This window comes from Streptopelia decaocto (genome assembly GCF_964273445.1).
Source record: "Streptopelia decaocto genome assembly, chromosome: 6".
Taxonomy (NCBI): Eukaryota; Metazoa; Chordata; class Aves; order Columbiformes; family Columbidae; genus Streptopelia; species Streptopelia decaocto.
Genome location: NC_138660.1, coordinates 35,585,124 through 35,598,371, shown reverse-complemented (window position 1 = coordinate 35,598,371; position 13,248 = coordinate 35,585,124). Strand labels below are relative to the sequence as shown.

Here is a 13,248-nt window from a genome sequence, read left to right as displayed (position 1 = left end):
TTATTGCACCACCTTTCACTGCAATGAGGTATTGCCTCACCTACACCTCATTTTTCACCTGCCTAGTGAGTGAGTTTCCTGTCACAAAAAGGACCCAGAAAACCTTGCGCCCTGGCCTGAAGGTGCTTGGCCTGTGTGTACCACACCTGTGGCCACCCACCTGTCCCCAGTGGGACCTGGTGAGCAGAGATACCACCAGCTGCAGCCCCCTCCTCACCCCAGCACTGCTGCCTGTTTGCACAGCTTTCCCCCATTGTAGCATGCAGTGCACATCTAGTGTGCTGCACACGCATAGCCATGTGCAATGCATGTATGTGTGCATACATGCACAGCCATGTGCAACGTAAATGTGCATAAATGCACAGCCATGTGCAATGCACGTATGCACGTGTACATAAATGCACAGCCATGTCCAATGCATGTACATACGTGCACATACACGCAGTGCAGGTTCACATGTGTGCTGCACACGTGCAGCACTGCAGCTGCTGTGCACACGTGTTGCACACCGAGCACGCATGTGCACCCCACAGACACACACGTGTTGCACAGACATTCCCGATACCGGGGCACCCACAGCTCTCCCGGGCACCGCACATCCCGCGTTGCACACGCATATGCACTGAACATACATCTGCGTTCCACGCACACGCGTGCTCCCCGCACCGAGCACTCCGCTGCCGCCCACGCACCGTGCACACCCGCTCCCCCACGTGCCGCTTGCACACGCGCTTACACACAACACGTGCGTTGCACACCCCCGTTGCACAGCCCCGTTGCCCGCCCGCCGCCTCTCCGCCCCGCCCGGGCCGGCCCCTCAGGCTCCCGCCCCCTGAGCGCCCAAATCCCGCCGGGTCGCCGCCGCTCGCTCCTTCCGTCCCCGCCGCCAGCGCGCACCCACCGACGGCGCCATGGCCGCCCGGCAGCAGCTTGGTAACGCGGGGGCGGTTCCCGGCGGGGGCGGTGAGGCCGCGGCAGCCCGGAGCGGGCTACGAACGCCCGCTGCGGTGCGACCGGTCGCGGCCGCTGGAGCCGCCGGGGCGAAGGGGGGGTGGAGGGGGAGCTGCCTTATGCCGACCCTGAAATGGCCGTCGGGCCGAAGTGTATTTCCCGGCTGCCGGGTTCAGCTAAGCAGAGCGGCCCCAGAAGGCGAGCGCCGGCCGGGTGCCGCTCGTCTCGCAGCGGGGCCGCCGCTTCCACCCCGGTAGTTCCCGTGCCCGGAGCGGGATGGTGCGGGGGGACGCGCTTCCTTCCCTCCGGGCTGCTTATAACTTGGCTTCGGTCCGAGTTGATCGGCAGCGTGAGTTTAAACTTCCGAGGGAAGAGAAGTGGGCAGGACGGCGGGGGGTGTGCCGGGCTCGGAGCCCCCGGGCAGCGCCGCAGCGCGCCGCCCGTGCGACGCGGCCCCGGGAGCGCAGGCGGCGGCCGTGGGAGGGCAGGACGCAAACCCCCGTGGCAGGCAGTGCCCTACCTCGCATCAGGCAAGATGCAGACCTTGTGGAACTTACAGAAGCTTCCGTTTCTTAATCCTGTTGGTTTCTTTGTTCCACTTTTAAAACCACAATATTTGTGCTCTTCCCACCTGTTAGCTTTGCTCAGCGTCTCTGACAAGACCAGCCTGGTGGAGTTTGCAAAGAGTCTGAATGCTCTTGGCCTGGATTTAATTGCCTCTGGAGGAACAGCCAAATCCCTGAGAGATGCTGGTTTGCCTGTCAGGTACAGACACTTTCCTATATATCTCCATCAAAAATGCTTCTTGTTTGAGTCCTGAGATTTTTTTAGATTTTTTCTCCATTTGTGAGCAAAAATGATGGAAAACTGGTCTGAAAGCCAGTTGTTGGGTATTGATAAGGATCATGGCTGGAAAGCCAGTCTTCCCTTCCAAAAAAACAAAAAAAAAAACAACAAAAAAACCTGTCCCAAAGCAAACTTCAGAACCTTCTTGGCCAGAAGTTGGTTGACTGAGGCCAAAGAGTGCAGGTCAGCACACAGAGTTGTCAGGAGCATCATGTTGGAGTTGATGTCCTGTCTGCCTCAAGACAGCTGTTCTGTGAAGCAATCGGTTTTCTTGAAATTCATAAACCGACCCTAGTGCTGCTATTCACAGCCAGGTGAAAGCTGGTCTTTGCATGGGCCTGGGACACGACTGACATGTGTCAGGAGTATGTTGAAGCTCACAAATTATTTTCCCAGCATGATGGTCAGCTTTTTCAGGCAGGGCCTTCAAGTGTTGTGCATCCACTGTTTGAGAAGGGGCGTGTACAGTCGCTGGTTGTTTTGGTCCATGATTCTGGAGAAATTTGTTTTAGTTTCTCCCATGCTGTGATTGAAAAAAATACAGCTCTGGCCAAATAAAAATTATTTCCAGTGCAATAATGAAAAGTCTGTCAGTTATTTGGCAGGACAGGCGGTTGTGACACTCTTTTGCTTCCAGTGAATCAGTGGTAGGCCACTGGGATGCATCAGCATGAACATACAGCAGAGCTCCCTGTCCTCGATGTTATCCAGCACTTGGTCAGGTTTCTCCAGCTTCTTTGCTTGTCTCTATCAGCAAAGCCTGAAGCAAAGGATAGTCACATTTCCCCTTCCCTCTCCAATTTATTGTTCCTTTACCATCACAAACAATCACAGAAGGTGGTGAAATGTCAATGTTTTGGCTAAGCTGGGAAGAAGAGTATTTGCTGAGGCATTGCTGCTTCTGAGCAGGGTCTTCCGTTCTGTCTATAAATCATGTTGACTTGGGATTTGTTTGTCTTGGTTATTTCAGTGTATTTGGTAAATAACTGTACTGCTTAGCCAGGTGTGACCCATGTAGTTTATTTCCATTAATGGGAAAAGCGGTTGTTGCCCATTTGGTATGGAGGCGTTTGTAGTGAAATTTACACAGCTTTTTGGTTTGGGTCACTTATTAGAATGCAAGGTCCTCTCTATCAGATGTAGCTTTTGCGTAAGACATGGATCCACATCTTGTGAAGACTGAGAGAGCATTAAACCAACGTTTTGGCTGTTTCTACTAATCCTTCTGCACCTAGCAGCATTTTGCGAACTAGTTGACAGATGCCAACCATAATAAAGCAAATTGGATCTGTCTTAATGTAGAATGTCTCATCTCTGAACTACTTCCCAGTCTTCTGTAAGAAGGATGCATCATAGTCTGTCACTCAGCATAGGTTTTGCCTAGCAATTTAGTGATACATATTCCATATGTTGTGTTCTTACTGAGGTACAAGATGCTGAAGTTCAGAGGAATCATGCATCTGTTTTCTCTGTAAACTTCTCCTGTCATTGACGGAACGAAAGAAAGCTAAGTTTATTTATCCTCCTTGCTGCTTTCAAAGCTCCTACCGTTTTACTTTCCTTCCAGTAAAACCAGCATTGCCAATAGCTCTAAATTACTGCCCCAATGGGAATAATAAACATTCAGCTTATAGATAAAGTCATTATGACTCATCTATTATGATGCTGTGTTTTCTCGTTGAGCAGAGATGTTTCGGACCTGACAGGGTTCCCTGAGATGTTAGGTGGACGTGTGAAAACCCTTCATCCCGCGGTCCATGCTGGTATGTCTCTGCTAATATATTTTTAGTCTAAAAGAAATCTGTGGGCAGTGAGGGTGGGAAGAAGGGGCTGATCAATGTCTTTTTTAAGAGATGTGTGGAAGAACTGAGTAAGGAGAACAGATTTGCTCTACCAGCAGCAGGACAGGTGAAAAGCACAGGGTGGAGAAGTGCAGGGTTTCTGAATTACCTCTGCTGTTGCTATGCTCACACCTCTGCAGTTAGCAGAGTTTTTCTCCCCAGGGCTACAAGTAACAGGGCTTCTCTGTAAATGCCTTTGCCCAGTCTTTGCAGAGCAAATTTCAGACCTCTTCAGGTAGAGAGCTACACTGACTTTAACCTGTGGATGATTCTGGTGTGCAGCATAAAGAACATGAAGTGGGTGATTTCTGCGTGCTCTTGTTATTCCCTGGTTCCTGTTTAGCAAGGAAGATGTCTGATAATTGGTCAATCTGCACGTTAACCCATGAAAAAAATCTGTTATGGTGCTTGAGGTCCCTCAAACTGAACCTGTTGCTCATCATACTTAAGGGCTGGAGACAATCTCCTCTAACAACGCTGAACACGGTGTTGTGCTGTTGCTTATTCTGTGCCAGCCAGTCCACCTGCGTGTTTGTCTGAGTTGCTTTGACCCAAGTGCAGCCTCTTTTGCTTCTGCTGTTTCATAGGCTTTGGTTGTTGTTGGCTGATGAGCAGCAGGTGCCCTTTTCTTCTCCACGCACTCATTAATGGCAGTTCTAGTGGTTTAAGGTAGCAACTGAATGCTTATAAAGTACATTTTGGTGGCTGCTGTTCAGCATTTGGAATGCTTTAGGATTTAGCTTGGGGGAAAAAGAAGATGTTAGTATGGTGTTTGAACAGCCAAAGAGTCAGTAAAGGAGTAGCAACCATAGACTGTTGTCTGAACTAGAATCAGAAAGTTTACAGCAGAAAGTCTCTGAGGAAAAGCACAGTCTGAAGGAAGATGTTGAATTTTAAAAATGTTTGTTAATTATTATTTTTTTTTAATAAAGATGTACTGTTGTTTGTAACTAGGCATCTTGGCTCGCAATATTCCAGAAGATAATGCCGATATGAATGCACAGGGTTTCAGCCTTGTAAGGTAAATGTTGGGGTGATATGATGCAATTTATCAGTAATCAAAAATGAATATTGCAGACCAGTTGACACCAGTGAATCGAAGCAACAGGGGTTGTAACATCTGCACGCCAGAAGATCTCCAATCTCCTTCCTTTTCCCTGTCAAAAATACAATTTTCTATAGATGTATCTTCATCACTTACAGTAAGAGAGGACTCAATCAAGAAAGTTACATTGTGGTTTCTACAGGGAGTGGAGGTTTTAATGTCTTCAGTTTTTCTGGGAATTTTGGCACTTTACATATGGTCAATGTTGGGCCTAATTACACTTATTGCCAAGTTGAATTCAGTGCTTTTGGAGCTGATGCATCTCCCCTCAAGTTGGCTCTGGGTGTCTGATCAGATGACAATTCCTGATTTTGAAATACTTGCTTAGTAAATATACCCTTTGATATTTGCATAATGTTTACTGAGTTTCAACACATAAATAAAGAGTAGACCTGAACAGACAGAAAACACACAGATAACAGACAGAAAGCTGACTTTCTGAGAGCCGTCATGAGAGCAAGTGAGCTGCAGCCAGAAATTGAAGTAACACAGTTTGTGCCCTAACATGTACCAAAGGTTTTGTTTTTGTTAGAATGCGTTTACTCTGTACACTCACATGGGGCAGTCTGAGACTACGTATAACTAATTGGTTTTAACATCTAACTAGTGATTTTGAGTAACCAGTTCTATGTCAGTGGGTGTCTCCTGGTTTAGAAATGAATGGCCAAATTGAACATAGTGAATTGTAGGCAGAACCAGAATGGGAGACATAGTTTGACTGTGGTGATTGGGCCAGAATGCATCTTAGCTTTTAAAGTTACTTTTCAAAACTGATGTGCTTAGGATGGATGGATTTCCAGGCTGAATTTGAAAACCTGAAATTCAAAACCACAGGAATCCTCATAGATGGCTCAGCAGCAGTGGCTCTTCAGAGTACGCTGCATTTTAAAGCAGGCTCTGCTAAATTGCAATGTTCCTTTACATCAGTGACTTATAGCACAGTTGCATCCAGAGTAGTAATTTGGATTTGGACTATTGTACATAAAGCAGAAGGAGCTGATCCTTAGCAGTAAGGTTTTTGTGTAGTTGTATAAAGTTCATATAACCAAGTCAAGCTAGGAAGCCTTTATTGATTACCTTGATTTCCACAGAGGAAAACATTAGCAGTGTTAAAGTCGACAGTTTCCTGATGGCTTGCAACAGGTCAGGAGCATGAATGGATTGGAGGGGAGTGGGTATTGGAAATAGAACAGACAATAAAAGACATGTTAGGAAGTTTAGAGACGTGAGGACTTCTGGAAACCATGGTGGAATAGTAAGTTCGCTTGGATTAAAAACATTGTTTGCGAAGGTCAAAAGAGATACTTCCTTTCACTACAGTTCACATAGCACTGGTAGGATGCAGCAGGGTAAATTATTACTTTGTGATTTCTGGAATACAGACTGTGGCTTCTTCAAGATCAGATCAGGAAAACAATTCCAGTAAGGTCAGTCTTAACCTTGAGAGGAGAAGTCAGTTCTACCCCCTGCTTTCGTGTGCTACAGAGGCTTTCTGGGATCCAGGCTGTGCACTCTGGTTTCATATACTGTTGGTATTTTAAAGTCCAGAAGGTGATAGGTAGGGCATTTTCTCTCTTGGAAAATTAGACTGTGCTTTGTTTGCAATGGAATTTGCTCTGAGTGCTTCCTCTTATTAAAGTTAGCAGATGCCTATTTTCAGTAGTGCCTAGAGTCCACTTTAAAGTCCTTTGAAATGGCTCAAGTTGTGCACCAAAATCACTAAATATTTAAATACAAGCCCATGTATTGAAAGAAACTTTTAATGAACTTCTGTCAGTTGTGGTTCTATCCACCATAACATTGTTTAAAGCACAGAGTTCAGTTAAATTGTAAGATGTGTTTACTTTTCCACCATTGTAATATCACTAGGCTTTTGGCTGAACACCACTGTCTCTTGAGTCTTTTGGAGAAAGAAGCCTTGGTTACAGGATTCTACGTTGGTCCCCAATCTGAGAAACAAGACCATAAAACCACTGGTAGTATCTTGTGCATGCCAAGACCAATTTGGCCTTTTTATTTCTCATTGATTAACCCTACTCTTCCTCTCCATTCTCAGAGTTGTAGTGTGTAACCTCTACCCCTTTGTGAAGACTGTATCTTCTCCAGATGTAACTGTACAAGAGGCAGTGGAAAAGATTGATATTGGTAAGTTAAAAGGGAGAGCAAATCTATTCTTCAAGCAGACTTGATGGTTCTAGTCTCTAATGTCTCAGTTCTTTTTGTTTTGTTCAGTAAACCTCATTGCTTTTGAGCAGACCTACAATTAAAATGACAAATGGCTGTTGTAACAGGCTGGCGAGCCACGTTCAATAGGGTGGGCAAGTCATGCAGTGCCCAAAGGAAGAAGCCTGGTGTACTATAGAAGGATGTGCTGGGACAGGCCACGTGGAGCATGCTTCCTCTTGAAACCCTGAGAGCAGCTCTTTTGCAGCCTGTGGCAACTCTTTTGAAACTCTTTTGCAGCCTGTGGCAATGTAATAAAAATAAAAACCATGAGCTTCGGAGAGAAAAAGCCAAACCACTGCTAATGCTCTGGAGATTGCTGAAAACTTCATCGTAGGAACTCATTACAAGGAAATGAGTTGGTCTGCATGTGTGGTACTTAGGACCTGAGTTTGGAAGCATGGATGTCTGTATCATCAGCAGTTTTGCTCTGCCTGCTAGTTATTAACCCCAAAAGGCTTTCTGTTCCTTCACTGCAGCATCTCTGCTTGGCGGCTTGTGAACAGTACAGGCACAGACTTGTGCCACGAGGTTGGACTCAGATTGAATTTTCTTGCAGTAGTTTAGTCCAAATGATGCCCAGCAGAGCTCTCTATTAAATGTTTTATGGAGTAATACTCTCTCTGCATGTAGCAGTGCCAGCCTCTACTTTTCCTTTGCACCAGCCTACTATCTTGTATGATTTATTACAAAGTGGTGTAATAGCTGTGGAGAGTCAGATTTAAGGGGGAAGCATGGTGTTTTATCTTACACATAGGACCTGGGCAGAATTCATTAATATTTGCAGAGAGATTTGGGAAACTATGTTGCTTGGCAGTGTAGAAGTAAATCGTCCTATAGACCCCTCCCCAGGCCAGCGTTGCAGAGGGTGGTCTTCAAGCGATACATGGAGACAGCTGTCCTCTTCAGGATGTGGCTGTGCTGCTTGAAGGTGTTCTTGCCCCAGTTGCTCATCACAGCCCACGATGTGTTTCCTTGCCGCCACAGCTCTGCTGTGTCTGCAAAGCCAGTGAATGTGCACATTCACCTGTGGACTGCGCCAAACTCACAAACTGTATGTGTTTTGAAGAGCACTCTTGCAGTCCCTTCTCCTTGCTGGAGGGAGGGAGGCACGTTCATCTGACATAAATGATTGGTGCGTGTCCCTTCTTGGCTCCAGCTGCAGCTCTCTTGTTGTGCCGTGTCCAGGAGGTAAGCACTTCATAGCTCTGTCCTTCTCTTGCAGGAGGAGTTGCCTTGCTGCGGGCAGCTGCCAAGAACCACGCTCGTGTGACGGTTGTGTGTGACCCTGCAGACTACTTGGCGGTAGCTAAAGAAATGGAGACATCAAGGGACAGAGACACCTCCATGGAAACCAGGCGTCACCTTGCACTGAAGGTGGGTCATGTTTGCTTGCAGCGAAAGGTTAGACCGGAATCATTTGCCTTTCATTCTAAACACCAGATCCTTTGTACGTTGATGTTTTTAAGTTGACAGGTGTCCCCCATTCTGTCCCCAGGCTTTCACCCACACTGCTCAGTACGATGCAGCCATCTCTGACTACTTTAGGAAGGAGTACAGCAAGGGGGTGTCCCAGCTGCCCCTGAGGTACGGCATGAATCCTCACCAGAGCCCTGCACAGCTCTACACAATGAGACCTAAACTCCCCCTGACAGGTGAGGCCTGGGCTGTGTTGGCCAAAAGGGAGCTCTGGGATAGCTGGGAAAGGAGGCGGTTGGGCATGTTGCTCAGTTGTCTTTAAAACCAAAATGCTGTCTTGTACCTTACTCCAAGGGATGGCCAGCAGTGCCATAACAACTACTTTATTACTGAGTAGCAGTAGCTTTGCGATGAGAAGGTTGTGCTGCGTGAGGCAGAAAACCTTGTCTGCTGACCCTCACGAGACTTATTGTAGCTCCACGTTCTCTGGTGGTGGAAGGTTGTGTGTCCACACTGAAGACGCTTTGGGTAGATTTACATGGTGCACCTTCTGCTCGACATCAGATTCCTTTTGCAAAGGAAAACCTCATTACCCTTTGGAGATGCTTTACTGCTTTCCATTTTCCTCATTTAGTATCTTCCTATTCTTTTTGTGTCACCATTTACTCTCTGTCCAGAAACTAAGCTGGTCTTCTCTACATTTGAATGGGTTTTGTTCTTTTTTTTTTTTTCTTTCTTCTTTCTTTGGTGGTTTTGAGCAGAGGTTTATTACCTTAGTTTTCTAGAATGCTGCTTCTGCTACTGATGGCAGAGGGAAGGGATCCTTGTCTTACTCAAAACAGTTTGGGACAGACTGGTGTCTCTCTTCACCATTTTCCCTCATCACAGTGAGGGAAACCCAGATTTTGGAGAGAAAGGAAATCTGGCTACTCCCGTTCTTGAGATTGCTTTTAATGTTGGTGAAACCAACTCTGCTGTGTGTGCAGGCATTGTCTTATTGAACAGACAGTGAAACTTTGTGTTGCAGAAGTTCCTTATTTCAGTTCTGGGATCCCATAGGAAGCTTTTCTATGCCTGCACTGGAAGTTGATTTGCTTGCAAGTCTGCTTACCAGTATGGAGCACAACAACACAGTTCACTTGTGTTGGCCCTGGACTGCTGCTAAAATGATCTTTTCCTCCGATTTCCTGCATTGCTCACAGTCCTGCCAAGTCAGTACAAGCAGTTCTTCTTGCAGGGCCAGGGCAAAAGGTTCGGAGAGCAGACTTTTGAATGACCTTGGCTAGTGCTGGAGTGCTTCGTTGTATCAGAGCCATAGTCACTATATGAAATCTATTTGCTAGGTTTGTAAAGAAATCTACTTGCTAGGGAGCAGGGGATGTCTTTTTCTCTTCTTCCCTGACGGCACTGCCGATGCGCCTTGGTCAAAACCAGGCTCGGGTAGGCTCCCTCAGAAAGAGATGGCTTTTGTTCCAAACAGCTTCCAGTTGAAGAACTCAAAGAACATAAGGGGGGGATGTTCTTTTTTTTTTTTTTTTCCCTCTTTGACAAAGGGGATGTGCCCAGGGACAGCGTGTGTCTTGCTTCAAGGTCATATCAGCAGCTTCTGGTAGGGAAGAGAACTGTATTTGCAGCTTCTCAGTCTCAAGTCACTGAAGCTTTTCAGTGCACTTAACCAGTTGCTGAGGAGCCACGGTCATTTAACAAGAACAATTTGTAGTGATTTCAGTTATTAGCGGGAAAAATCTCTTCTGTTTGTGCTCCAGACTCTGGGGAGCAGACTCTGCTCATTTTAATGTCTCTGTGTGCTGCCTTTGCAGTGGTGAACGGCTCTCCAGGGTTCATCAACCTGTGTGATGCTCTCAACGCCTGGCAGCTGGTGAAGGAACTCAAGCAGGCATTGGGCATTCCTGCCGCGGCCTCCTTCAAACACGTCAGTCCTGCAGGTGGGGTGGCTCCTTGTTGCCACGCTTTTTCTTTTCCAACAGACCCCAACTTTCAGCAGGCCCTGCCAGTGGTGTATCCGTGGCAGCCTGGGGAGGTCCCAGGGCAGGGGCCAGGGAAGGGTTCTGATGTAAGTGCCCTGGCTTGTGTTTCCCACTAGGTGCTGCTGTGGGAACGCCTCTTAGCGAAGAGGAGGCACAAGTCTGCATGGTGCATGACTTCCATAAGACCTTAACGCCCTTAGCGTCTGCCTACGCGCGGAGCAGAGGTGAGAAACTGAGGAATAAGGCACTTTTGCAGGCTCTTCCCTTTGCACTGTGGGCTTTTTCTCCATAAGGATCTGGCTGATGGACTAAATTAACTGACTGTCAAAAATTGCTCTCCGAGCGAGCAGACCTTTGTATATTGTTTCAAAGAGGCTAAAATCGTGTTGCGTTCTATTGCTTGATGCATATAGAAGACATGCAGAGGTTTTTTTTTTTAATTTCAATGTGTGTATGTACACGCACATATAAATCTATGGGGTTTTGGCTGAAGGATGGATAAACAAATAGCTGTGCTGGTAGCACACTCAGTGTTCCACTGCATGTGGGGTGCTAAGGAATACTTAACTTGAATAGAAATGTTTCTGCCCACTATTTCATTAGTGATTTTTTTTAGTGCTTTTTGTGCTTTAGAGCTCACAAAAAAAAATAAGTAAATAAGAATACCTTCCTCTGCTGAGCTGAGATAGTTGTCTAATTCTCCCATTTTCCATGGCATTCCTAGAAAATCTGCACAGATTCTAGAAAACAAAGCAAATTTGCTAAGGGCCACATTGGCTTGTGTTAATTTTTTGCCACTTTAGGGTCCACCTTTGAACGTTGCCCTCAGAAAATCATTGCATGATTGGTGGAAAAACAAACCTTTAGAATGTCAGAGACAGAAGAATTGACCTTGCTAAGTAGTAGAACATCCATGATGGGAGCTGAGTGCCATTAATGGTTCACCTTAGCTATGCCATTTAATATAGAGAATATTTATTTAAAAAAAAAAAAGAATTAAAAAAAATGCTCTTGGCTACATTTCTGGATCTGGTGTCCTGCAGGAAGAGTCAGATGGGAGCATAGGCATCTAGCAGCTTTCCTCTTTTTCTAACTGGCTCCCATCTAAAATCTTTCTGTATGATCCTTGCCTCTCCTTGTCCTCTTACCACCAGAGCTGCTTGCAGTAATGGAGGTAGTTATTGCAGAGTTAGAACTTTGACAAATGCAGTGAAGGAGGAAGAGTATCTGAACTATAGGAATATTTAAAGGTGCATGTGTTTGAGGTAGGATTTTTTATCCTTATTGCTCTTACGGAGCTTTTATTTTCTTTTGCTGTGGGTATACGTTATTAGCTGTCATGAAAGATGCCTGGATTGTAGTAGTAGAGACTTTCCTTTGTATTATGCTGTAGTTTGGTAAGTTACAAAACTGTGATTTTGCAGGTGCTGATCGGATGTCTTCTTTTGGTGACTTCATTGCGCTGTCTGATACCTGTGATGTGGCTACTGCCAAGATTATTTCCAGAGAGGTTAGTTAAACAGCAGCAAATCATTGCAGTGTAAAAAGGAGAATCACACTAGATGGAGTCACTGCTTTGTAGCAGCCATTCTGTTTGAATTTGACCCGTTTTACTGAAGACTATTGGTCCACTTATGTAATTCAGTCTCCGGAGTGCAGAATTTACACTTACCTTTTGATGCATTTTTTCCTCCTACCTGTTAAAACCTGGCTGTGTGGGAGAGCGTGTAAAATAGCAGCGCTTGAAATGCTGCTTTCCAAGAGATGATGGCAAACCTCTGCCTCCAAGCAGGCCCCTGGAAATGAGCCCTGATTGCACTGTCACAAGTATCTGGTTGAATGGCTGTAATGGGAGCAACAGAGGACTAGGGTGCTGCTGGACACGCTCTTGCCCATGACAGGAATGGGGATGTAGGTCTCTACCTGACAGTTTATATAGGTTTTGTGTAGGCTCAGCCACTTTTAACTTTGCTGGATTCAACCTTAACTCCACAGCTGACTGCTTTGCACAACTCACTGTTTAAATACAGGGTTAAACATCTGGGAGTTAATGCTTTAGGAAGCACATTTTGTCCCTTTACATGTTGCTTATGATTTTATTGAGAGGGGGAAGGCACAATGCAAAGGGCTGTCTTGTACATTGGAAGCTTCTATTCGAACAAATGAAAGAGCATGTTTGACTGGTTTGTGAGAGTAATGTTCAGTATACAGTTACTTAAAAAACCACCCACGTTGTAGCATGAGAATGTGAAAGGTGTGAATCACTTTCATGGCACTGATGAATACAAACTTTTCCCAGTTTCAATGCTGTTTAACAGCTCTTTTGCCATTTTTTTTTTGTCTTACCAGGAGTGTCAGTGGTGAAATCGGGATTTAATTTTTTTAAGCCATGTTTATTGTTAGGGCTGAGAAGTGAGGATGTCGTGCATAAGCTGTTTCCCCCTGGAGGGAAATATTAGTTATTAGTTCCATTATGTTTAAAGTGGTGGCAGGGTATTTTTTCCTGACTCCTAGTAAGAGCTTACAGTGTTCTGCTGTTTCCAAGTTTGAAACCATTATTGTAACAGTGCCTTTGGTGTTGTATGGTACACATAGACCGCAATAAGTGTGCCCTCAGTGCCCTTCTGGAAATGGCAGGTGGAGCTTTCAGTGTTAGCCCCTCTTTTTTTCACATGGAAGCTGAAATCTCTGTGTGTTGCAGGTATCTGATGGTGTGGTAGCTCCTGGCTATGAGGAAGAAGCTCTCAAAATCCTTGCCAAAAAGAAGAATGGTGGTTACTGTGTCCTCCAGGTTTGTACTTCTGCTCCGCTCGAACCCTCTGCTGCTCTCCCTATACCTGATTTCACAGATGTTAATGTCCAGATAGCTGGGGGC

At 45.8% G+C, this 13,248-nt stretch overlaps 1 protein-coding gene across 1 annotated transcript in view; it reads left to right on the top strand.

Annotated features, from left to right (window-relative positions):
• Positions 1 to 818: 818 nt before the first annotated feature.
• ATIC (5-aminoimidazole-4-carboxamide ribonucleotide formyltransferase/IMP cyclohydrolase) overlaps positions 819 to 13,248 on the top strand; it is a 27,392-nt gene continuing 14,962 nt past the window's right edge. The window contains exons 1-11 of the mRNA XM_082055524.1: positions 819 to 933; positions 1,590 to 1,716; positions 3,484 to 3,560; positions 4,593 to 4,659; positions 6,800 to 6,888; positions 8,192 to 8,343; positions 8,465 to 8,621; positions 10,206 to 10,331; positions 10,490 to 10,597; positions 11,798 to 11,883; positions 13,075 to 13,164. Of these exons, the coding sequence (XP_081911650.1) occupies positions 912 to 933; positions 1,590 to 1,716; positions 3,484 to 3,560; positions 4,593 to 4,659; positions 6,800 to 6,888; positions 8,192 to 8,343; positions 8,465 to 8,621; positions 10,206 to 10,331; positions 10,490 to 10,597; positions 11,798 to 11,883; positions 13,075 to 13,164 (1,101 nt within the window). The 5' untranslated portion in view covers positions 819 to 911. The remainder of the gene's footprint in view (positions 934 to 1,589; positions 1,717 to 3,483; positions 3,561 to 4,592; positions 4,660 to 6,799; positions 6,889 to 8,191; positions 8,344 to 8,464; positions 8,622 to 10,205; positions 10,332 to 10,489; positions 10,598 to 11,797; positions 11,884 to 13,074; positions 13,165 to 13,248) is intronic.